At 35.4% G+C, this 27,636-nt stretch overlaps 1 protein-coding gene across 1 annotated transcript in view; it reads right to left on the reverse strand.

Annotated features, from left to right (window-relative positions):
- The window catches only part of WASL (WASP like actin nucleation promoting factor), a 62,491-nt gene that overhangs the window by 15,856 nt on the left and 18,999 nt on the right, over positions 1 to 27,636 (reverse strand). The window contains exons 2-7 of the mRNA XM_011280527.3: positions 15,477 to 15,611; positions 13,578 to 13,664; positions 12,276 to 12,372; positions 8,914 to 8,937; positions 1,929 to 2,097; positions 614 to 656 (exon numbers count right to left, since the gene is read on the reverse strand). Of these exons, the coding sequence (XP_011278829.1) occupies positions 614 to 656; positions 1,929 to 2,097; positions 8,914 to 8,937; positions 12,276 to 12,372; positions 13,578 to 13,664; positions 15,477 to 15,611 (555 nt within the window). The remainder of the gene's footprint in view (positions 1 to 613; positions 657 to 1,928; positions 2,098 to 8,913; positions 8,938 to 12,275; positions 12,373 to 13,577; positions 13,665 to 15,476; positions 15,612 to 27,636) is intronic.

Here is a 27,636-nt window from a genome sequence, read left to right on the forward strand (position 1 = left end):
ATAAAAGTTGTAGAGTTAACACTGTAGTTATAACAAAAATAACCAGAAGGATTTTTGACCCCAATCACAAGTATTTCTCTTCAAAATAATTTTTCCAAATCCTGATCATCTGGTCAACTGTGAAATACGTATTAATACTTAAGCAACCAAAAATACAGGTAAAATGTTAAAAACACATATTTTTGCCAGCAGTTTAACTTACCTCGCTCAGTGCTGTAAATTAAATAATGACGAAATTGCCAAGAAGAATAGAATGAAAAGACCTAGACAATTTAACAACTGGATAATTCAGAAATTGATTATTCTCCAGTAATTTGGCATACATTCCCCCAAAACGATCAGCTAGCAGAAATAGTTTCTTTCTCTTGCTGTCAACACACAAGAATTTCACATTACAGTATGTAAATCCAAGGAGTGTAAAACCTTTGTCTTTAGAGACACAGCCATAAATGACTGAAGAATACGAAGGTTTCAAACCTCAGTAGTATATGTACATAAACACATTCAAATAAATGCCAGAATTCACAAAAATGAATAATAAAAATCAACACACAGGCCATTGCATTCCCACTTATTTAGAGCAATAATGTTTATGACTTGCAAAGATACTTACATCAAAGCCAGTATTTGGATCCCAACCAACATGTCCAATGTGCCTGAAGAAGTAGACAAAAATAAAATAAAAAATAGAAAATGCATAAAGAGCATTTAAAACATAACATACATCAAATCCAAACCACCCAATAAATTTTGGCCCTGAACTAATAGTTCTCACAGACATAACCATACTCAGGGGAAAACTGTATGATTCCAGCCCTGGCTATGCTACTGAGTCTTAACACCTTTGCACAATCTTTCTGAGCATCCATTTCCTCAACTGTCAAACTGTCATTAAGAATACAGGCATTTTATGGGGCGCCTGGGTGGGTCAGTCAGTTGAGCATCCAACTCTTCATTTTGGCTCAGGTCATGATCCCAGGGTTGTGGGACCGAGCCCCGCATCATTGGGCCCTGTAATGAGCATGGAGCCTGCTTAGCTCGCTCTCTCTTTTCCTCTGCCTCTCTCCCTAGCTGGAGCTCTCTCAAAAAAAGAAAAACAAACAAAAACAAAAACAAAAACAAAACAACAAAAAAACCCCAAGAATTATATATATGAGAATATAAGAGTTTTGTCACGACCTAATGAAATGATGTGTATGAAAATGCTTAAAATACATCAAAGAAATAGCAAAGGTTTGATGCCTACTATAGACTACATGTCTGTGTCCCCTAAAAATTCCTTTGTTGAAACCTAATTCCTAATGTGATGATATGTGGACGTGAGGATTTTAGGAGGTGATTATATTTTGAGGGTAGATCCCTCAAGAATGGGATTAGCACCCTTAGATAAAAGGCCCAAGAAGGCTTCCTTGCCCTCTTCCAAAATGTGAGGAAGACAGCTAGAAGGCCACGCACGGTCTATGAACCAGGAAGAAGAATCTCACCAGACACTACATTTCGCCTGCCTCTTCCCAGTCTCCAGAGCTGTGAGAAATAAATTTCTGTTACTTATCAGCTACTCGGTCTATAGTATTCTTTTACAGCAGCCCAAATGGACTGAGACAGTGCCTTCAGGCAATTTCAAATACCATTTATAGAGAAAAAGTGAGAAATCACTATGTCCAACAATTATTTAAAGAAACAACTTCATCTAATTTTTCTTTACTGATGGGTAGAAAAGTAAATAAACGGTTAAGATACAGAGAAAGTCTACTGAGCCTTAAAAAATAAACAAACACCTCCCAACAAAATCTATAGCTAAAAAGGTACACAAATGATAAATGTAAGGGTCCCCCCACCAATAAGAAAACTAAATTTTCTAACAAGTTAAAAATCAAGAGCAGTAATGAGTAAATCAAAAGATAAGAAAAACAAAAGAACTCTCTTACTGGAAATTGCTTGGTGTTCCAATATCTGCCTTGGTTAATCTCTTCTTTTTTGTTTTTCCTTTTTTCTTTTCTTTGGTATGGGAGATGTTGTTGACTTGTGGACCATAAAATCTATTGGTTGTGATTTCTGGATTTTTTATGTCAACTGTTGCCATGGGTAGATTAGGACCTGCAAACAATATGAAAGGAATAAAACTTGAGATAACAATTATTACAATCCGATTATTTATAATTTGAATATCTTTCTCTGAAGTAGGACCACTTCATTAATATAAATTATTTAAAATTTAAACTTGCATGTTAGTTTTTTATAAATAAAGGATAAAGTACTTCCTAAATTTCAAAAGCCTATAATAAATTCTTAAACACATTAGCATAGATGTTATTTGAAAGCAAACTTGTATTTTTATAATATTAAATCCCTCGGGAAACACATATTTTCAATAAGAATTTATATTTAATTGATCTAATCCCTTGAATTTGGACTACAATAGCCTGATATACATCACATCACTCCTTGGTAAAATGGTATATATCACATAACAAGGCTAATAAAAGTAAAAAAAAAAAAAAAAAAAAGTACATACTTCATTTTAAATCTGACAAAGAAATCTAGTCATACTTCTTTGTTTCAACTTTATTAGCCCATGAGGGAACAAAGTAGTTTTACAATTATTAGTATTTTTTCCAAAACTACCATATTTAAATCCGGTAATATTTTCCCTATCATACATACACTTTGATTAACAGAAGTACAGGGCTCAAAAACAAAATGGGAACATTCGCAAAACACTCATCTTCCACAAGAATCAATAGTAAAAATATCTCGGGCATCTTCAGATACTATTAATAGCATCTTTAGGAGTGACACTAAATATAGCATACAAAACCTGTCTGAAAATTCACGAAAATATTCGTGGCCTTAAAAGCACGATAGTCTAAATGAAATGTATTCAATTTCAAAATTCCTTATAAATTTAACTAAAGAGCTTCACATGTTCCTTAGAGAGTCCATTTTAATATATGATACTCTGGGGCGCCTGGGTGGCACAGTCGGTTAAGCGTCCGACTTCAGCCAGGTCACGATCTCGTGCTCTGTGAGTTTGAGCCCCGCGTCGGGCTCTGGGCTGACGGCTCAGAGCCTGGAGCCTGCTTCTGATTCTGTGTCTCCCTCTCTCTCTGCCCCTCGCCCGTTCATGCTCTGTCTCTCTCTGTCCCAAAAATAAATAAACGTTGAAAAAAAAAATTAAAAAAAAAAATATATGATACTCTGACAAAACCACTTATCAGACTTAATTCCTTTGAGATGAGTAATGACAACTTTCAAAATGTTGTCTACAATGTAACCACTACTGTGCAGAGAAAGAGTTAACACAGTAGGCCTGAGCCTGCCACTCTTAGAGTGACCTGCTTGCAAGGTTGACACTCAGCTGGCATCTGGAAACTGGGATTCCAAGAGGGTTCTTACCATTTCCTGATAGGATGGGCTCCTTGTGCCTCAACTATTTGCGCTGACAATGTGCTTAATGCTAAACACCTGCTTTCCTCCTGGGAGTCCAGAATCTCGGTATGTGCTAGACAGAGGATGACTACGTGAGTAGCGCCAGATAAACCCCAGGCACTGATCCCTAATCAGTTTCTCCTTTAGTCAACATTTCACATGTGCTGTAACAATTTTTACTGGAGGAATGATGTGCATCCCCTGTGACTCCAGTGGGAGAAGATGATCACAAAGTTGGGTGTGCTTTCCCTCAGACCTAACCCCATGTGTCTTTCTCTTTGCTGATTTTGTTTTATATCCTTTCACTGTGTGCTTGGTCCCGCTGAGTCCTTCTAGTAAATCAACTAGGCTTTGATCTTGAGGATCCCCAACACAATCATAGAATAGCAACTGGAAATCCCAAGAAATTACAGGCTGATGTATATTAGGTAACAACTAATTGCCAATTTGACTAATTCTTCACTTGCAGTAAACAGCTCAAACGTATCCTATTCATTAAAGTTACCTGAAAGAACAATGTTTATCTAAGTGGGTAAATTATATATAACCCATTTTCTCTCTCTCAACTCTACTATTAAAGATAAAATACAGTTAAAATAAATTTATGAAAGCCATCTGCCACCTTATCAGACAAGTAGACAATCTGGAAAGATGCGTATTTTTAACGTCACCAAAATTCAGCTATTTTTCCCTCCATATTCAAGGTCTACTTACATTTAGGTGTCTAAAAGTTCTACTTATATTTTCATATAAAATTCCATGGGAAGTTGCCCATAGTGGCAAGAAATAAAGAACTTCTTATTTGAAAAAAATAAAAGCTAGTGAGTAAAATGGATAAAACCACGAAAATAAGCTGATTCAGTGTCAAGGAATAATCTAAAATAGCTGGAGCAAAAATTAAAAGTTAGTTAAGCAATTAGGCTTATTAATAGTAGATAAAGACTTAGGTTTTCAAATTTGTTCAGATAGCAGATTTCACAAAGTTTCACAAGTAGTTTCACAAAGGGACTAATCGAGAATAACCAGAATTTAAGTATTAGAGGTTAAACTGGTGTCATACACAAAGGCTTATCTAATGATCTGTTTTTACTTCTCATCCTTCTCTTTCTGCCTTCCCTCTTATAATTTGTCTTTACAAGTCAGTATCAGCAATACCATCCATGAGAAGCTGTGGCAAAGCACTATTTATTCTATCTTTATACTTAATACAATTCAAGACGTGACTTAAGACAGATTTAGGAGTATCAGAGTGAGGCACTCTCTTTAAAAATACCACCCCTCCCTGGGGCACCTGGGTAGCTCAGTCAGTTGAGCATCTGACTTCGGCTCAGGTCAGGATCTCATAGTTCATGGGTTCGAGCCCCGCGTCGGGCTCTGTGCTGACAGCTTGCTCAGAGCCTGGAGCCTGCTTCAGATTCTGCATCTCCTTCTCTCTGCCCCTCCCCTGCTCACACTCTCTCAAAAATAAAATAAATGTTTAAAAAAATTTTTTTTAGAATACCACCCCTCCTGAAATAGGTGTTCAAATAGTAACTATAAAGGAACAGCCAGATTCACCATTAAAAAACAACAACAAAACTATTATTAGTTTTTAGAAAAAAACAAAAATAACAATATTTTTATGCTGCTTTGGGTTATATAAAAGTTATTATTATTTTGTGGATACTCTAAACAGTAAGTAGAGTTGGCTAAAGGGAAGTTTAATAGCTTAAATTATCCCAGCTAATAAATTCTTCTCTGGGAATTTTTTAAAAGCTAAGATTCTTGTAAGCCTGATTCATAAATCGCTAGAGAAAATAATTCAGCCATCTCTGAAGAAAGTTCAAGGATAAAGAAGACAGGAAAAAAATATAAGTGGTATGTAGAATGAAAAAGTTTAACTCCTACTGTAGTCAGACTGTGTTTCCCCTCCTCTCTCTACCCCAAAATGAGATGTGGATATACTGTTATATGTCTGCCAAGCAGTTTATAAAGCCTTTGAATTAGCTATTTAGAATCATTACACGTGAATTTGATTAGTACCAGTTAAAATATTATTTAGTTAAGTCTACACAGGAAAATCTGAATTATAGCAATGTACAGAAAATTAGTATTAGCTAGGAAATTAGACTGTTTTCCTAAACTTTTCCTTTTATAGATGGAAAATTAAGGTGAAGAGTCAGGTGACCTATCAAAAGTCACACAACTGTGACAAAGGCAAAGGTGAACTCTGCAATCTTGGTTCCTGGTCCACTACCCTTTCTATTAACTACTATTGTACTTCCTACACTAATGTCAAACCATAAGGTGATTGATAATGCTAACTTTACAAATGTCACCGTATATAATCTCCTTACCAATTTATTAGTTCTCTTAGTTTATAAACAGTTTATTATTTAATAAATATTCACTAGTAACTTTCAAAATTTAGAAAAAAGTTTCTTACGTATTCAAGGGAATGGGTACTTGGTTCTTTCTGTTGATAATAGTCATTTAGAGTTAGAAGGTGTTCAGAAATAAGTTTAAAATAGCATTCTAAAGCCCAATTAAATATTTGTTTCAAAAGTGACAGACTAAAAAAAGTAAAAACCTGTACAAGGCACAGAGTCATTTTTTAATAAAGTAAGGCTTACGGGAGATTTGGTAAGAGATTACAGAGATACTCTTAAATCACTTCTAGTAAAAAGTAATTTAATTCTTCCACTTACGAAATTATACTCATCCTAAGAACATATACTAAGTAAATATATAATGGAGGAGGCTGTTTCCGTTCTTTTTTTCAAAAAACAGTCAAATGATAAATTACCTTCTTCTGATTAAAGACAACTGTCACAGAAAAGGCTTTTTAATATTCTCACTGAACAGCATTTCTAGTTAATTTTAAAACTAAAAGAACAAACTAAAGTCCTCCCCTTAATTTCATAAAAAGCAGAGAACTCTCACCAAGGTAAAATAGTTGAGAAACAGGTGGCCCAGAGGCCTCTGATGTCAAGCAGTCATGAAGCTGAGAACAAATCATTGGAAAGCGTCTAAGCTAAAAGTTGAGACTGACCAATAAAGAAAAAAGAAAGATGTACGGATTAGGAGTTAGTGAAGAAGACACTGAATTGCATTTCAGGAATATATGTTACTTGTACATAAAGTGTCTTTTTAATAGTTACAATTCAAGAAAGCCTGCTAAACTGATAATCTAAACGAGGGTGGAAGTCAAAGCACCAGCATGGACATCGCAAGGTGGTTATGTGTCCACCGCATCTGCTGGTCGGGCACCAAATGCAGAAAAGTAATATGCTGCCTCCAAAACAGCGGTCTCCGCATGGAGAGCAAGTCTCCACAGCGGTCTCCACAGTGGGGAGAGCAAGACAAGGACTGCACATCAGGAAAAAACATGAAAACTTCTATTAATTATTATTTCATCCTTTATTATGTAATATATTAATACCATATTATATGTACATTTTATAAAGAAATATACAAATATTGGTTAGTGCAATTTTGCCTTTTAATGGTACTATTTTTATAACTGTCATTTAATGAAAACAAGTTTGGGATCACTGCACCTAAGGGTAAAAACTACAGGTCTAAAGATTTCAAAGCAAGAGCAACTGCAGAGAAAGAAACTATATTTAATTATGAGTATCCTAACTAGAAGTAAGAAAATGGTGAGATACCACTGTCACATAAGGAATATCCAAATTCTTTGTATTCATGGATTAGGTGCCTTTTCGGAAGTATATTTTAAATGTTCTGAAAAGATTAAAATTTTTAAAACCCCGTAAGGTATGTACACCCTTAACTTATATTATTTGTACAACGTCTACACTTTAAAATCTCAGGTTACTTTCCCCAAAGATGCCACTGTTAGGAAGCCTTCCCCCTGTATTCATACAAGCAGAATGCAGAATGCAGAATCACAGAATGCAGAATAATAAATGCAAAAAGATTAAAATACTGAGGACACCAACAAGGGAGAGAATTGCAACACTGACGTAAAAGTTCACGGATGAAGGACTTCTGACTCGGCGGCTTCTGCCTCCCTTTGCCTCTGCCACATATTAGCCCCAGGACCTGGGGTACTGATTTACTCGGGCTAAGTCTCAGTTTCTCTTTCAAAATCTTCTGGACATGGCACAGTGGTTCAGGGGGTGGGCTGTGGAGTTAAGACTGCTTGAGACTGAATCCTGCCCTACCACTTAACTAGTTCTGTGCCCTTGAGAAAGTTACTCACCTGTGCCCCTGCTGCTCTCCTATAAAATGGAGATAACAGCAGCTACTTCGTAAGATTGCTGACAGTGCCTGGCTGGGAGTAAGTAGTCAGTAAATAGGAGCTGCTATGATTATTGTTGTTATTGTCTTCATCATGATAACTAATATTTACTAAGTACTATGCTAAGTACTTTGATTACTTCATTAAATCTCCACAGAAGTCCTATAAATTAAGATTTCCATTTAAAAGACAAAGTATATAATATTTGGCACAAGATAAGCCCTAAGGCTACCTAAGGCAGCCATTTTTTTTTATTACAATAAGGTAAATAATCCAAACGGTCATACAGCAGTATTTCATTCATGTTTTTATATCAGGAAAACAAATTTAAGGATAAATTCAGAAAGCAATATATGTGTTTAAAAGAAACAAACCCTAACAATCACCAGTAGTTGTCATATATTAAGAACTCTGTATTATTTGTTTCCCTGAATAATCTATCTAAACTCTGATGAGAGGATGTGAGATGCTTTTAAAAGGAAAAAGCAGCATTCTCCATTATATTGAAGGTTCCTAGAGCAATGGTTCTTTACCTTCACAGGATTGGGGACCCCATTTAAAGGTGACGAAAGCCCTGCATCCTCTCTCCCCAGAGAAAATATATACACTTAAAAATTTAACACACTATTTCAGAGATGCTTTATGGAGTCAAGGATGAGAATCTCTACCCTAAAGATCTGGGACTTTGTCCTTTTTATTTTAGTATTCTGCTTTTACTTTCCGGTATACATGTTTTGTTTGTTTTTTAAATGAAATCCACAACACTTCAAGTGTTCCCTATCAAACTAAGGAGGGTTAGATACAGCTACTATTAGCTCTAAACATACCATTAAAGTCAGTGTTCATTCTCCCAGGGGCCAATTTTGCATTACAAGCGTGAAATTATATTTTGAAATTAAAAGAAAAGACACATCTTAAAGTACGCAGACTGAATTTATCTTCCTTCTCTTCAAAGAAGATACTAAGTCAAGATTATAGTTTCTCAACTTAATCAGTTGTGAATACAGAATGAAGATATAATATTGACTGTCACCCTATGGAGACTTCCTTCATGCTACAAAAAAGTCACAGAATAGTACATTTCTAAGACTCATCTTTGTTGTTTTAAAATAACACAATAAACTACAGTAGTTGATCACAGATACTAAACATTAAGTATTAATGTATGATATGTTTCTAAAAAGATTAAACTTTAACCTAAAATCTTCTTGATCAATAATTTGTATCAAAGAGCTTACCATTTGGGGGATCTCGTCTTTTCTCTGTTAGAAAATAAATTAAAATAACATTATTAGGCATATGTAACATAAAAATCAACATAAAATATTAATTCACCTAAACTCTGTCTTAATTCCTAAGTCAACGTACAGGTAGTTAAGAAAGATTTCTCTGAGGAACTGACATCTGAATAAACTAAGAGAGGGAACAACATATTTAAAGGCCCTAAGGGAAGAATAGCATGAAGGAACATCATGAAGCCTGGACTGGAATGAGCCAAGAGAAGAGTAAAAGGAGAGAAGTCAAAAGGAGACAGAGGGACTGGATCATGTCGGGTCCCACAGGCCAAGGTAAGGAATGTAGATTGTATTTTAGATATGAGAGAAAGCTCTTATAGGGTTTCCAATAGGGCAAGTAACATAACCTAATCTATGTTTTTAAGTTAACTTTGGCTACTACGTGGAAAAGAGATCATAAGGGGCACTGGGTGGTAGTAGAAAGGCCAGTGAGGGAGTCAGGGTAGTCTAGATGACAGAAGGTAGTGGCTTAGATTAGGGAGGCAGCAGCAGAGGTGGTGAGAAACAGATCCAGATTCTGTGTTTGAAGGAAGAGACAATGGACTCATGGATAGGATTTACAAGGGACCATGGTAAGCCAGAGTGGAACATTTTACCAAGTTGAGGAAGACTAGGAGAGGAGTCGGAATAGGTCTAATTGGGGTCAGGGAACATGGATCAAATGCTCTACTCCGATATGTTATGTTTGAAAGCTATTCTGACGTCCAACTGAAATAAATCAGTCTGAAGGTTGGGGGGAGGGGTCAGTAATACAGATAAAACTTTGGAAGGTTTCAGCATACGGACAGTTTTCAAGCCGCAGGACTGAGTGAAAGCATAAGGGTAATGAAAATACACAGAGATAACTGAGCACCGGGGCAAACCAAAACAATAACAAAGAGCTACAGCAGATTAGGAAGGAGTAAAACCAGGAGAACTACCAATCCTTTGTATTCATACTCTTACATACGAGGTCTGATATCATTTTAGATTTAAGAAATTCAAAAGTGGTTGAAGAATTTTAAACAAATAGAATTTCCAGGGATTTTCTAATATAAAGTTGTCCAAAATTATAAGCGAAATACCCATAAATGATGATATAATAAAAATAATTAGTTTATAAATAGCCATAAACTAAAATTAATAGGATTTAACTGGAGGACAAGTGAGAAAATCCTGGCAATGGGAAACATAAATGTATTACTCCATCTGGTGGTCTGATGAAGTAACTTTTTGAAACATTTGACGTAATCAAATTCTGTCTATATCAATGAATGTCAATCTCCCATTTCCCAGGTGATGTCACCTCTGCAACCAGAGGAAATACTTCTTAAAGTGATGACAACACAGATATGGAAATATACTGAGATAAATATAAAGTTCAGAGTGTATATTCTAAAAAGTAACTTAAAAATAAGACAGTATCCTGGCTTGAAAGCCATACATATGAAAAAAAGGATGGCTTGGCTGAACAATGAATGGGAGGTACTAATGTGAGGTATTTGCTAAAACATTAGCAGGACAGTATTTAATCAAATCAAGAGATGTGTTTTAGTATCATGGAACCAGTGAAACTACTTTTGGAGTACTGTGTTCAAATCTGAACCATCTGAAGAAGACATAAAAATCTACAGTGGATTCAGAGCTCGGTACTCAGGATGAGTCTATAAACTACATCATGTGATGAGTAAAAAACTGGAACTGGTTAAACTAAAGAAGTGAAGGCGTAAGAACAAGATAGATGGCTTCCACTATTAAATGGCTACTGGGAGGAAAAGAAAACAGACTAATTTTTTGTTGCTCCAAAAGTCAGACTCCATGCATCTAAGTCAAAGAGAGGTGAAGCTGGAGTTTGACTTAGCATGAAGGACTACCCAAAGATGAATCAGCTGACTCCCTAATGTTGGGGTCTTTCTGCTTGTGAAACACCATGCTTAAATGCTTAGGAACTGCGTAAAAAGAAATTCCTATACCAGCTGAAAGACACCTTTAAGTGACCTTCCTATTTCAAAGTCAATTAGTCTATATTTTAAGAAACATTTTTTTACTCACTTTGATTTGGAAACGCCACACATTTTGGCTAAAAGGAACCCCAGAAAGCCCCTGGCCGAGCACCACATGTCCCTGAAATAAGGTACTAAACCATAAATTATTCCATAGCTTTAAATTCTTCCCTAGCATGGAATCAAGTGGTAAGTGTCCTTGATCCCAAAAAGAAGTAACAAAAAATAGGTCCCTAACAATTCTCCTATTTGCTCATTACAGTTAAGATATAATAAGAAGGCAATAGTGAGCAACAGCTTACTTCATTTTATTCTCGTTTTTACCTCACTTCCCTCTTGGAAATACATTAAAATACTAATGGAGAAGTATAAAATGGAATACATGATTTTACACTCCAGTTTTCCAGATCCAATGTCTTATTTTTTTCATGGCTTAGTCCCTCTTATTGGTAAAGCACATCCCTGAACACAGTGGTAACATGTACCCCCAGATATACAGAAAACTTTCAAGGAGCATATGGCATAATTTTAAGGATATCTATTTGCTGATCTCGATACCCGTATGTTATTTCTCCTAAAACTGATTTGCTTAAAACGATGATTTTGGAGAGGTTCACCTTTCCTAATCACCCTTCTCCCACTTCCTAACAGAAACAGTAGACTGTTAACAAATATTTCTATACCAATAAATTTAAAGTTCTACACTATCTTGCATCATTCTCTAATTATCTTATATGTATTAAAGTCTCATGAATTACACTGCGTTTCTCATGGTTTAATAATAGATAACATTAGGGACAAAATAGAGACAAAACAGTGTTTACAGATTATATTTGCAACGTGGCTTATTTGCTTCTAGGCTTGCCTAAAAAGTCTTTGTTCACAAAGTATTAAATATTCTAAGAATGTAAGAACAATGCCATAAAAACGCAAATTTAAGAGTCAGTATATATGGAATATTACCAACAAAAAAAGGTTATCAGAATGAGTTCTTCAGTAAACTGAAAAAAACTAGTTCTTAATATGCCTCTTAAGTAAGGATCATCACCTTTTTTATTTTTATTTTTATTTTTTTCTAGAGGGGCAGAGAATAAACATTTTAGATTTTGTGTGTCATACAGTCTTTGTTGTAACTATCCAACTATTGTTGTGGCAAAAAGGCAGCCACAGACATACTATACAGACAGTATGTAAGCCAATAAACATAGCTGTGTCTCACTAAAACTTCAGGTGGTGGGCCAGATCTGTCCCATGAGCCTTAGTTTGCCAGCTCCTGTTTCAAAGAATTAAAAAAAAAAAAAAAAAAAAAAAAAAAAGGTTTACCAGATTTCCTTTGTCGCCGGCCCAACAAGTCTGTAACTGCTTTTCGGAATTTTTTTGCTTCTTCTTCATTGGCAAAATTAAGAGCAACTTGACAAGTCTGAAATATTTTTTTTTTTTTTAGCAAAAAAGGTAAACAGCAAAAAACATTAATTTAGCTTTATTTAATGAAAATGTTGATAGCCAACAAAGTACATTTCTGAAGAAGGAAAGCTGACTTTACTAACAAAGATTCAGTTTACCTTAAAGTTTTAATTTTACTTGAAAAACCTAAGAATGCTAAAAGCACAGAAAAAGCAAAGTAAAAGACTACATTTAGAAAAGCTGCCTATCACAGTGGACACTCAAAATTAAATTGAATACTTTATCTTCAACAACAAGAAACAAAAAAATTTGATCCTTCAACAGAGCTCTATAAAATAATTTGGATTTTAGAAAAAGCAAATACCAGAAAAATTGGTCGAATGCAGGCCAGCTCTATCTTTACTAGGGAATGTTTTTATTTTACAGCTTAACTGTAGGTATTATTTAAATTATAACTTTAATTCAGGTAAATTATTCAAAAACGTGGAAACACACTGACATTATTGATTATGGTACTTAATGCATACTTTTATATATTTACATATATCTATATTTTATTAAGAAAAATGTGGAAAACAATAGCTAGAGAGGAAAATACTTTTTGAAAAGATAGATCATCTAATCCAACCATCTTTTTTCTTATTATAGAAAATTTAGGAAATACAAATATGAAAATAAAGAAAATTAAAATCACCCATAATCTAGACACTCAGACAATCCCTGGAAGCAGAGGGTATGGAAATCCTTCTAACAATTTCCCCAAGCATATGCGATACTGTTCTCCCCCCTACACACATTTACTTTATTTCAGTACTCTCCTAAGTCACGAACTATTCTTTTACAAAATAACTTGAATGGCAATATAATATTCAATGTTTAAAAGATATCACGGATTAGTGGGCAATTCAGACTTCATTTTTACAGAAAACTAAATCCCAGAAAGATTAAGCTATCTGCCCAAAGACAAAAAGATGATGAAAACCAAATTTCTTTTCACGTAGCAAGTTATATTCACAGTACTCTTTGAAATCCTTTTTGTTTTTTTGGCCCTTTAAAATCGTAGCCATTTCCTCTTTACTATCTATGAAGATGCTTTAAAAAGTAAAATAATTCTTTTTATTTTATACAGTGTTTACCTGGAAAGCTCATAGATGCTTTCCACAGACAAATGTAAAAACAATTACATTAAACAGGGCAATAAAAAAAAAAAATATGACTTACATCTCCAGCGAAGGTATGAAAATATCCTCTAGGACTATTATATACAAAGTTATTGTATAGCTCTTGTTCCCACAATAGTTTCCCATCCTGGAAAACAACAGTTAAAATAGGAGTTAACAAAAAGATAATCTCTAGGAATAAACCAAAATAGATGACTCCTATTAAGCAAATTGTTTTTATTAATAATAGCTTTTACATGCACAGAAAACACAGATATGCATAAAATATATATAACGTAATTTAATTGGTGTTTTCTTAATAAGAAAATAATAAATTCTGGCTATTTCTTCCATAAAAACTACGTATCGAGTGAGCTTAATTCAGTATGCCAAGATACAATCTCCTTAGCCTGTATTCCCAAATATAGTTACCTGGTCAAATATGTAACCAGAACAGTTACTAGGTCATCAATGTCAGACAGAAGGAATAGAATACTGCTGTACATGCACTGATGATCAATGCCTAGTTCCACTGGCAATAGACCGTGTGCTATCAAACATTATAGGAACATTTCATGCTCTTTTCCTCAATTCTGTAAGATGCTGGGAGTGTCAAATATACCTTCTCTGTACTGTTCACTAACAGTCTTTGAACTCCTAAATTTTATACAGTGGCTCCCTAATACTACTAGTAAAAGTAGTGTCAATCGTGCAGAAAAAGACTGATGATTAAGGTGCACCAAGGGTAAACTCTGGTTAGGAGAGCCATGGGTGACTGGATTGTCATATGTATGGCTGTAGTAGAAGACACAGAATTAACCTTAATACCAAAGGTGGCTAATTGCCAAGCATTCAGCAACAGTTATCTACAATTAGAAATCAGTAGTTAGAGGAAGATAAGTATTGCCCTATTCTGAAAGCAAAGTTCTACCTAGACCATGACTTAAAAATATTCAGAATTCACTATACACACAGGACCACCCATTCCTTTTCTCTTTGTGGAGTTATATGTGCACTTTACTTCTAAATAGTGCTTCTCATTGGTGATGAGAAGTATGTCAAAACAACTATGGGTTTCTTTCAAACTACTGCATGTTTCCCCATCCCCTAGAATCACTGCCATAGTTAAGCCACTGATAACAGGAGTACCCCACATCTCTCAGCTGTCTTGGAGTATGGAGAAGTGGATGCTAAGAAGCACTAAGTTACAAAGTACAGTAACTTAAATCTTACTTAATCTCAGGGAAACACTTTGCAATAGACGCAGATGGTTCTTGCATTTTATAAATAAATAAGCCAAGGCCCAGAGAAATTAAACATACAGAGGCTGACATACAATCTATCCATAAGTATCATCCAGGAGAGTTCAAAGTCAGTCAGTCACAGTTTTTTGGGGTTTTTTGGTTACATTTATTGTCACATATAAATATTACAAAAGCCTACTTATAGAAAAGGTCTTAGAAGATAAATGGAGACTTCATCTCTGCAAAAAGGTAATTACTTCTATGGTAACTACAAGAAATGAATACCTGAGAATGGGCATCCAATCTAGGACAATGTGGATTTGTGTTTGAATGTGAGAGATACAAAGCTGTGAAAACGTAAACATACCTATGTTGAGAAACAACATAAGGAAAAATGGGTAGCAAATACATTATTATAGATACTGTATTATGCTTTAAGCCTAGGCTGAAGTAACTAACAGTACATACTAAACTAAAATATATTTTTATAGTTCCTTGAAAGGACTTTATACTACTTTGTATGGGACAAGATGAAATAGAAGAGTATCATTAGAAAGACAGCATGTAGGGAAAGCCCAAGATGTAAAAAGTATTAAACCATACATACAGGATAAACAAAAATTACATACGAACATACATAAATATATGTAAAAATCGTAACTGAAATAAAAAACCTAAGCACCTACAGTTTAAAGTGGAAGCAAAACAAAACTCACCTTAATATCAAATATTCTTAAAAAATAAGATCTCTGTGGATTGTCCTTAACAAGACAAGCAACACCGCTGCACTTCTTTGACCACATACAGTTACGATCTGCTGCATATAACTGTACCACCGCTGAAGACATAGTCTGGAAAATGTAAAATTTATAGCCATTAGGTTCAAAATAACACTCAGATGACCTCAGCCCCTGCTTACATCCTGATTGCAACCTCATGAGAGACATGGAACCAGAACCACCCAGCTATGTTGCTTCTGAATTTGTGACTCATAGGAACAAGGGGATAATAAACATTTATTGTTACTTTTTGAAGAAATTACTTATTCAGTAATAAATAACACAATAACTATGCTAAAAATAATTATGGAAAGGAAACATTTATTGCTACTTAGAATGTATCAGAAATCGTGTTAAGCACTTTTAAATACAACTCCATTTAAATTTTATTACTATTATAATTTCATTTTATGCTTGAGAACCTCAGAGTTAAAGGGATACATAATTTACTCCAAATCACACAGCTAACTGGCAGAGTTGAAATTCCAATCCAGGCAAGTTGTGACTTCAGATCCTGTACTTACTCCTTGCAAAATACAATAATCCCCAATCCTCCTTTATGCATGGGGAATACATTCCAAAACCCTCCAGTGGATAGCCTGAAACTGCCGGTAGTACCAAATCCCATATATACTATGTTTTTCCCCCTATGGATACATAGCTATGATAAAGTTTAATTTATAAATTAGGCATTGAGAGATTAACAACTAATAACACAATAGAACAATTACAACTATATACTGTAATGCAAGTTATGTAAATGTGGTCTCTTACTCAAAATTATCTTATTGTACTATACTCATCCTTCCTGTGATGTGAGATGATAAAATGCCTATGTGAGGAGATGAAGTGGGGAAAAGGCATGGGCATTATGATGTGGCATTAGGCTACTACTGACCTTCTGACAATATGTCAGAAGGAGGATCATCTACTTCTAACCTGCAATTGACCTTGGGTAACTGAAACCATGGAAAGCAAAACCATGGGCAAAGGAGGACTACTACACCGTTTTCCAATAAAATGAACATTTAAGTAATGAAGTAGTAGTGTTAGTAAAGGCTGATGTCTGTATAGCAGTTAACTACTTTAGTAGGGTACTAAATCAAACGAAAGCAAAATCTGTGGTTACTAAATTATAATGCTGGACACTTTTATCATACCATCCTGGAAGACAGATTCTAGTATCACCTTTTTCAAAGATGGTAAAACTGAGGGAAAAAAGATATTAAGTGACTTGCACATGGCCACTTAGCTTGCAAGCTATACTGAAAACATGAAGAATTATTTGAGTGATCGTTGTGCCAATTTTTCCAAGGATATAGCTAACTAGTACCCTTTCAGACGTGTAAGAAAGAAGCTAATTGTTACATGCAAGGAACACAGCACATTAACTTCCACCACGTTGCCACCTCACTCATGACAGTAACATAAAATAATGGAAACTTTAGTTTAATTCTAAATTAAGTTTTTTTTAGGGGCACTTGGGTGGCTCAGTCAGTTAAGCATCCATCGACTTTGGCTCAGGCCATGATCTCACAGTTCGTGAGTTTGAGCCCTGCATTGGGCTGTCTGCTGTCCGCACAGAGCCTGCTTAGTTTCCGCTGTCTCCCTCTCTCTCTGGCTCTCCCTCGCTGGTTCGGTCTCTCTCTCTCCCTCTCTCTTCCTCTCTCTCTCTCTCTCCCTCCCTCCCTCAAAATAAATACACTTAAAAAAATCTCCTTTAAGCTTTTAAATAAATAAATAAATAAATAAATAAAGTTTCTTTTATGGTATAATCTAGGAAGTAACTATTCAATTTTAGTTTCTGTAAGAATGATACACCACACTTACAAATCTTCTGAAAGTAATAATCATGTTTTTCGGTCTAAATCTACTGATTTCAGGGGCACCTGGTGGCTCAGTCAGTTAAGCATCCAACTCCTGATTTCGGCTCAGATCATGATCTCACGGCTTGTGAGATTGAGCCCTGCCACGGGGCTCTGTGCTGACAGAGCAGAGCCTGCTTGCGTCTCTCTCTCTCTCTCTCTCTCTCTCTCTCTCTCTCTCTCTCTCTCTCTCTCTCTCTCCCCCCCCCCCGCCCCTCACCTGCATGAGTGTCTCTCTCTCTCAAAATAAATAAACATTTAAATCTAGTGATTGCACTCCTAAATGGGAAAGCAAGGAAATAATTTAAAATACCTCAAAAATTTGTTATTTTTATATAAATATGAAACAAAATGTTTATACAAATATATTAGTTACAGTTTTTTAAATAAAAGGAATTTAAAAACCAGAAGTAAGAGATGATTTAAGTAATTACAGTATATCAGTTCAATGAATACTGGTCATTGTAAAAGGAAATAGACTACATTAGATTTAGAAATAAAGTTGTTTTGGGTTATCTAACTATGGCTGGGGAACTTTCAGACTCATATACACAGAGTTTATATATATTAGTTATAATAATAAAGTCAGAAATGTAAGATGAGTGTACTTTTGGGGAATCCAAATTGTATAAAGACTTTCCTAACTAACAGTGCTCCATGTTATGTTTTTAACTTTTGTAGACCACAAACTCATCTTTGAATTTCTGATAGTCATTGACAGCACACAAAGCAGCAACAAAATTTCCACAAGAGCCATTAAAAAAATGATAAAGATAGTTTGAAACATATCAAATGTATATACTAGGATGCTGGGCTTAAAAAAGGACACTATGCCTTTGGCTTGCTCAAAGCATACTTTGTTCTTCTCCAAGTATAACACATATCATTTTCTGCTTGGGCTCCCCGACCTCAAACTCCTAACACTGAAAACTTCAACCAAAAACGAATGGATTCTGCATATATGACCCAAAGGTATTAAAGAACAGACTGAAGGATTCAAAAATCAGATGAGTAAATTTGTTTTCTAAGGCAAATTCATACAAATTACTGTCCTTTTAGTATGATGCTGTCAAAAGGCATTCATTTCTAAAAAGAAATTAGGAAACTAGATACCAAGAAAAAAATAAAAAAATCCTTTTACTTTTCTTTTTAACCAAAAAACAAGAAGTAACAGCTCAGAAAAGAAAAAAACGGATTATCAAATAGAGTCTGAAATTCCATTATGGAAATCCCCTTGCCAAATGACCAAATATTAACATGTAAAATGTATATGTGAACCTAAAAAAAAGTAACAAAAACTAAAAATCTACATTTAAACATTTATATAAATGTAAAACAAATTTTTAAAACATCTGCTTGAGAAATAAAGACCTGTGAAACAGTTTAAAAGCATTCCACATAAACATGGTTAGCAGAATAAACCTTATTCTAAAACAATTTATAGAATTTTAATACTGAAGAACCCACCTGTAATCAGAAGCTATTTTCAATAACTGGATTTTCAAATTTCTACTACAATCATACTGTCAGTATATGCCTCTTTCAGCCCTTTTTATCTTAAACTAGCAAAGTCTGAAAATTATATAAAGCCCTTTCTGATTAATTCAGGAAAATTATAGTAAATGCAAGAATAGCTTACACATATAAAATTTAATATATAAATGCTAGAAACATTAAAACAGTGACTATCCCTTAAGCCCTAGATTGACAGTGACTTAATTAAGCTTTTGAAAACATTCCTTCCATTCCTTTAAAGAAATTACAGCTACTCAACTCCGTTACATCTGGTCTCTCATAACTGAGAGGTATTATTGAAAAACAACCTAAGGACAAGTGCTTAGGAAAAGAAATCTATTTCTTATTAGCCCAATAATATTAGGGTTAAAATTTGTTAATTAAAAGGAAACAAGTAATATATCAGCTTTTGTAGAAACAGAACCTGTCCTATCATACACAGTCCTGATATTTCAGTACTAAGTTACTGAAATAACACATTCATCCTCAGAACTTTCATTGTCAAGAGCAGACAGAAGATAAAGGATGAACTCTGGGATGTGGATCTCTCCCACTGTCCTTCAATGGTGCACTTCTATCTCTCAGGCAGACTCTGCACCAGTCAAGAACTATTTCCCCAACTCCCTAGGTTAAATGACCGTTTTTTTCCTTCACTTTTCTAGAGTATCTTCTTTCTGAATATCTTGTGTAAATCTTATTGTACCACAACTTATTCTAAAATAGACTAATTTGCTGTATTGATTATTCATTTTAGTGTACTGTAATTCCCTTAAGCACCTGAACAGTTTTGCAAGAATATATATATTTTCACTTCACCTACACTTTGCTCCAAGTAAGCAAACATTTGTTAAATTAAAAATTACATATTCTGATTTTGATACTAATACTGTGATAATGTCCTTGATTTTAGGATACACATTTGAAGCATTATAAAGGGTATGATACCAGCAATTACTTTCAACTGGTTCTGAAAATAACTGTACATATATATATATATATATATATATATATATATATATGTGTGTGTGTGTACATACATAAGACAGAAGAAACCCTAACGAAATGTCATAAATGCTTGACAAATCTGGATGAAGGATACGCAGGAATTCTTTGTACTATATTTGCAACTTTCCTGTAAGTATGAAATTAAAAAATTCTAAAGCCCAAATGATTCATAGAAGTGTAAGACTCTCAGCCTCCTTCCACAGCCATGAGTCTTGGGACGGTGGTTCTACCTGTACATATACTAGCTACTACCACACTGACTCAAAACTAAGAAAATCACTACTTCTTCCAATTCCTTCTATACTCATACCAACCTTGTTACAGGGAGCTTCATCCTGAGTAAGAAAGACTTAAATCACAAAGATTCACCACATGAATCACCACATGATCAGAACGATCATGTTATATAACAGGTCAAAATAAGAATTTTGGATTAGGAAAACAGACGTTTCTTTTATTACAGGATCAGCTAATGACAGGGAAAAGACTGGAAGATACTAGGTCTTGTAGATCCTCGCCTGACCAACTGCCTACTTAGTACTAAGATGACTTAATAATGAACAACTGTCTACAAATATTATTTTAATAATCCAATAAATATACAATGTTGTTGAAGGAAATCATTTTTAAAGATGTATTTTCAGTTAATATCCAAAATAAACAGAGTGTGGGGAAAAAAAAATCACAGGATTGAAAACATAAGTCTTTCCTATGGACATGATAGTCTAGATTAATAGCCAAAACACTCCAGCTTTTTTTTTTGTGTGTGTGTGTGTGTGTGTGTGTGTGTGTGTGTGTGTGTATCCAAATTCCTAAAATCTAATCCAGGAAAATCCATCCTAAGTTTTCTTATTATATAAAACTGCTTTAAATGTTCCTAAATACTCTGACGATATATTCACATGAAATGACCCATTAGTATCATAAATATGAAATTTTAATATGAAACATAAAAGGAATTATAAAAGTAAAGAAAAAGAAAAAATTTGGTTATACTTCAATTAAGAAATTAAAAATCATGTAAACAAGGAATTTGATTGAACTCATAATTATTTAATTGTGCAGTGATTTCAAGGAGCAATTTTCTAAATAATTAAAGTATAACAATGCTTTAGTTACACAGCCACCTAAAAAACCCAACACAGAAACCAGCAATTTAAAAAAAAATAGAAACAAGACTCCTGATTGGAAAGTATCAGTAAAAATTACCCAGGAAAAGAAAACACCGATAATTTACTCTGGAAAGGGCAGATTTTATCACCTGGTAATTTCCACAATGAGAAATAACCAGAAAGAGAAAGGAAAACAGAAAAAAGTAGAGATTAAAAAAGAATACATCAAAGACAGAAGACTCCACAAGAAACCATAATTTTTTAAAAAGCAAAGTTGGAGGATTAAAAGAGAAAGTGGACAAAAGCAGTAACAGAATCTCAAGTGTGTGTGTGTGTGTGTGTGTATGTATATAAAAGCCACAAGAAAACAGCTGCTGTCTTATGGATCAGCAGAAATGGTGTTTTAGGCCTTAGTAGCTACTTAAGAAAACGACCATACTAGGCATATTCATTTACCAAATGTTTACTGAGCACCTACTATGTACGTGGAACTGTGATAAATGGGGGTGGGGGTGAATGAAAGTGAGGTCAAGCACAAAAATTTATTACAGACATGGTCCTCATGAAATGTGTTCTAATGGGCACAAAGACATTGTTAATGATTACAAATGCTATAAAGGAAAAATGCATCATGCAGGAAAAATGTAAAACCTACCCAGCATGGGAAGGCTGCCCAAGAGTAACAATTTACCTGAAGGATGAAACTGAAGGGGTCGGGTGAGCAAAGGGGTGGAGGGAAGAGGAGAAGAAATAGCATTCCACTGCAGACAGATCAACAAAGACCCTACCATGGGAAAGTGCTAATCTGAGTAGGTAAGAAAGAGAAGAGTGGCACGGAATGAAGTCACAGACTTCATATTAAAATAACATCAAACATGGCTCACCTCTGTGGTTTAGAGAGATAAACAGCCATGTGCAGTTTGGAGACTTTGTCTGGAGACGTAGTAGAGTGGTTTATCATTCCTATAATGGCTTTTGATGTCTCTTAGTATCTCAGTTCTGGTATACTCTTCTTCCCCACCCCCACACCCCGCCCAAGGACCCTGGGTTTGTCCATATGATTTGCTTTGAACAACAGAGCCTCAACAAATATAAGCAGAAGCTTGAAAACTACTTGTACGTAGTGGCTTGCCCTCCTGGAACTGCTGCCCTAAAATCTTGGGGTGAAAGACCATATGGAGAGCCGGCCCCATCATATTACCTGTCCTTGCCAAGCCTAGTTCCCACTGGACTGCCCACTGAATGCCACTGCATGAGTGAACACAGGTTACAAACTAGACACCCCACCAATCCACAGAATCATAAAATATAAATCAATACTGCTTTTAAGTCACAAAGTTTTCAGGTGGTTTGTTTGCAGCAACATGCAGGAGATTATTTTAATATAATAACATATTATAGATGGTTCTAGCTCCTTCCTCCATTTCATTTATACTGGACATGTGTTTAAAATTACCAGTAAAGTTTTCAGAAAAATTTTAATGTTTATTTATTTTTGAAGGAGAGACAGAGTGTGAGTGGGGAAGGGGGAGAGACACACACAGAATCTGAAGCAGGCTCCAGGCTCTGAGCTGTCAGCACAGAGCCCAACGCGGGGCTTGAACCCACAAGCTGCAAGATCATGACCTGAGCCGAAGTCAGATCCTCAACCAACTGAGCCACCCAGGCGCCCCAGAAAATTTGATCTATAAATCGTAAAAGTTTTAGAGCTCACTCTCACTATCAATGCACTTTCTTTTTTGGAATCATTGTTCAAATGCATTTTACATCCAAAAGCCTTACTAAAAGATATGTACTGGACAAGAGACTAAGCTCACTCACTAAACTAGTCATGGCCACACATCAATCTCATATGGTGTCTGTGATTTAAATTCATACATCAAAAAGCTGTAAATTATGTGGCAAAGATCTTTAGCATTACCTGCAATCAAAATTATAGATGCTAAAACCACAAATGGCAAAGTTTACCATCCTCTTAATTTTCTACTTGAAGGATAAATCACACATAGATAAAGGTGACAGGAATAGTGATCTCAATATAGACTGGGTTATGTTTGCAAATAGACAGGACACTGTAGTAGACGGGCAGCAAATAGGTGCAGCTTGCTCTCTTCTGCCTTTCCCTTCTCTGTAGCTTAAGTAGACATGCTTTAGGGAGTTTTTCTTCTTTCCTCTTCTGTGGGTTTCAATTTTTAGGGAATGAAGGTGCAGATGAGAAGGACGGTCCCAAGGATTACCACCTCAGCTGACCAAAGTTTAACATTTACCGGCTGCGCCCCAAGCTCTGGCAACAAGAAAATACGCGCGCGCGCGTGTGTGTGTGTGTGTACAAAATACATTATAAAATATACAAAGTATATTATGCTATAATATAAAGTATGTTATATTTTAAGACCTAAGTATATTATACATTTTTATTATAAAATATATTTATATATTATTAAATATATATTTTTTATTCTGCTACCACTTTCCTGTGCAAGTAAGTTTGGGAAGAGAAGGTGGAAGGTTGTTACTTTGGTCACTGATAGGATTTCAGTGTTCCTGAAGCCAGTACCATTTCACCATAAATTTATCCAGAGTATAATCCAATCCCTTCATTTTACAGAAGAGGTCAATTTATTTCTCAAAGTTCATATTGGTCAGCTCTGGATGAATTTCACAATCAGATGCTCATTTTATATTCACCATACACTACTCATTGATTTATCCCAGTTACTAATTTGTTAGATTTTTGACCTTTCACATCTAAATGATTTTCAAAGAACTATATATCCTTAATATAATTTTATCCCTCTATTGATCTCATTTGGTTTACCTTATTTTGGAGGAGGGCAGGGGAAAGTTAGTGGCGGTAGCAAATAGAGGACTACTAGTGCATGAGAAAAAAGGATCTTTATGGAAACAAAAACTTCAAACAGATGTAAGTTATACGACCTGGGGACATAAGCAGATTTACCAGGAAGCCAATTCATTTAAGTTTCAGAATCCTTTACTTGGAAGTGTCCCTTACAAAATTTGGTTTGTTCTCCTTTGGGGAGCACATGAAGGAGCAGCAACCCCAGCCGCATGCTTAAGGGCTCCTCTGTAGCTATTCTTGGAGGCCATCCTGGTACTTCCATCAAGGATGCACTACCTCGACATCCGTCCAGCCCCAGCAAATAACCTGTCCCTCTTGGAACACAAAATGCTCCCAGACCCAATCTTTAACCCCAAGGAAAAGGTATGAATGACTGCTATTTAGCACCCTGCTGGGGGTGGCACACTAAGACCAAACTTTGAACACTTCTGGGGAAAGGAGAGTGGTCCAGCCACCTAAGATCAAGAGCTGGAGTTTTTTCCCCAGGCAAGAAGCATCCTCTAAACAAAGTGAAGGAAATTAAAGATGTACCAGTAACTAGTTTAAGGAAACTTCTTTGAGCTTCACAACTATCAATATTTTGATCAAACATACTAGAGCAGGAGTCTTTTCTATAAAATACCAGATAGCTAATATTTTAGGCTTGTGGGCTCTTTGGCCTCTCTTATCTCTGCTGCTATAGCACGTGCAAAAGCAGCCATAGATAATTTGGAGATGACTATGTTCCAATAAAACTTCATTTACCAACACAAGCAGGCTATAGTTTGCTAAGCCGTGTGCAAGAAGAAAGGATCTCTCTATAGAAAATACAAAATTGTTGTCATGTAAAGAGGTGCTCAATGAATAGATAGCCAAAATAAGTAGGAAAAAAAAATATCAAGAAAGTGTATCAATTAATAGTAATAGAAATAAGTTATAATAAGTAATAAGCTATTTTCTGGATTTTGTGATGTTTATGGTATTTTTTTTGTTATCTTTTCTCATACTAAATCACCATTTTTATATTTAATTTTGGATTCTTTTTTTAAAGAGAACCCTTCCAAATTATGTAAGTTTCAGGCCACAAAATGTGGATCAGCCTTATTTGGAGTAACAATATAATGCACCAATTGCAGCAACAGGATTTTGTATCTAAAAAAAAAAAAAAAAAAGAGCTAACTGAATTTATTCCTTTTGCCAAACCAAACTTAATGTAGTAACTTTTTAACATGCAGTGACTTTATCAACAGAAAAAAACTGCGGCTGAGCAACTTCACCACTCAATAAAAAAAAGGTTTGAAAGGTCACTGGGAATGTGTGGGTCTATGTGGATGGGTTGCAAGAGTCTTTATAGTTAACTTTCTACCCAAAGTAAGAATTCCTCACGTGATATTGTTAACAATTAAATAACATTTGCTTGAATGCTTGCTCCAATGGAGAGTGCACAACTTGAAGGGAAAAACTCTTATTCTTGAGCAATTCAGAAAATAGATACTGAACCTAAACCTGTTTTCCTGGCAATTCCCACCCACAGGTATTTAATCTTTAATCGTTCATTTAAATATCTGTTGAACATTTGCTATGTGACAGGCGCAGTGCTAGTTACTGTGGCTACAATGCTACAAAACTGGAGATGTAAACTATTCCCCCACTAATCACAGCATATCATATTTGTGTAGTGGCAATAACATTTTCATTTTCATAAAGATGTGCCCCAACAACCCTACTTCTCAGGTCATCTCTTTTTCAGCAAGAATTTATTTTGGTCATTTCTCATCTGACCTGATTTATGGATACCTTATCAGTCTGGTTGCCCTGATCAGTCTACAGTTACATGTGGTCTGACCAGTGCAGAATATTAGCGAAATGATGGAGGAGATAATTTGTTCCCAATCACAGAAAGAAATGCATGTGCCACCTCATTCTCACCTATCACACTGTATAGTGAAGACACAGGGCACCATCTTTCACTAGTCATTATCCTCTCTCATGTCCTGATTTTCCATTTCAGTTCTTTGCTCCCAAAGGCAAAACACCCTCTCTCACCCTTCCTTTACCTGGCTAATTCTGTTCACCTTTCAAACCTCAGTTCAGATGTCATCTATCATATCCCTTCCCTGACTCCCTCAAAAAGTGTTATAACTTAACCTACAGTTAATATCCTACTATTTATGAGAATAAGCAACATGAGCTTGCCTAACAAGGCACTTTAGTCCATTTCAGGAGGAAGCAGTTCCTCTTTTCACTAGGCCTTACCAAGAAGATTCTCTTCAAAAGTCAGTGGACTGGTTAGGTAATTAGACCCTCTCAAACTACACCAATGGTTAGGTTAAATATTTTTAGTGGACAGGAAATGCTAAAGAATAAAATGAAATCTAGAATTAAAAAGTCTACAGGAGGGGGGCCTGGGTGGCTTAGTCGGTTAAGCATCTGACTTCGGCTCAGGTCATGATCTCGCAGGTCATGAGCTTGAGCCCCGCGTCGGGCTCTGTGCTGACAGCTCAGAGCCTGGAGCCTCTTAAGATTTCTTTGTCTGTCTGTCTGTCTCTCTCTCTCTCTGTGGCCCACCCCGGCTTGCACTCTGTCTCTATCTCTCTCAAAAATAAACAAACATTAAAAAAACATTTTTTAAAGTCTATAGGAATCAAATATGCTGAGAAGTTCAAAGTTCATTAAAAAAAAAAAGCACAGCGAACACAGGGGCACCTGGGTGGCTCAGTCCCTTCAGTGTCCGACTTTGGCTCCGGTCATGATCTCACAGCTCGTGAGTTCAAACCCTGAGTTGGGCTCTGTGCTGACAGCTCAGAGCCTGGAGCCTGCTTCAAATTCTCTGACTCCCTCTCTCTCTGCCCTCCCCTGCTTGTGTGCACTCTCTCTCTCTCGAAAACAAATGAACACTAAAAACAAAACAAAACACAGGGAACATAGTCAATAGTATTATAACAACTTTGTATGGTGACAGATGGTGACTACACTTTTGGTGGTGAGATATGTTGTATACTTGAAACTAACGTAATGCCGTGTGTCAACTCTACTCAACATAAATGAATACTTGGAACAGGAAAAGTTACGATCTCTGACGTAACTAGTACCAGAGTTTCCCCACTAGTACACATCACATTGGTACTAACAAAAATTCTCTGAAAGGAAGCCCACGTGAGCATTTCCTGGACAGCAGATCTGCCATAAATCCGCTGCAGTAGAGCCCACATACTCAAAAAAGTACAGGCAAAATATCTTAAAAATACTGAGATGAAAGGATCTAATAATTAACAGGAATGAGAAATATTACATTAGCAAAGATAGCGTGACATACAGTATGAAAGAAGAGCTATACTGATTCACAATAACCCCCAAAAAGTTAAGTTTTAACCATAATCAAAATGGATGTTCATCAGATGAAGCATGATAGGCAATTTGCATCCTGTAATAATGATGTATTTCTTTTGGAGCAAGAAAATATACCAGAGTAAAATATATGGTACCTCAAATATTCACATAGGGACCTACTTTATCACATAGGAGTTAAAGTAAGTTCAGTAATGTGTTTGTTCTGTTGTACTAAACCACGGTAAAGCACTAACACATTTTAGAAAGACTTCCATCAAAATCAACAAAATATTTCAAATCTTACATTTATTAATTCAGATCTTCAGAACCTTAATATTATCCAGAATCACTCAGGCAACTCGAACTTTCTAGGTCATCAAGAAAAATACCCACACAACTCATTAAATAAACTACAATTTAGTTATACAATG

Source organism: Felis catus, chromosome A2 (assembly GCF_018350175.1).
Source record: "Felis catus isolate Fca126 chromosome A2, F.catus_Fca126_mat1.0, whole genome shotgun sequence".
NCBI lineage: Eukaryota > Metazoa > Chordata > Mammalia > Carnivora > Felidae > Felis > Felis catus.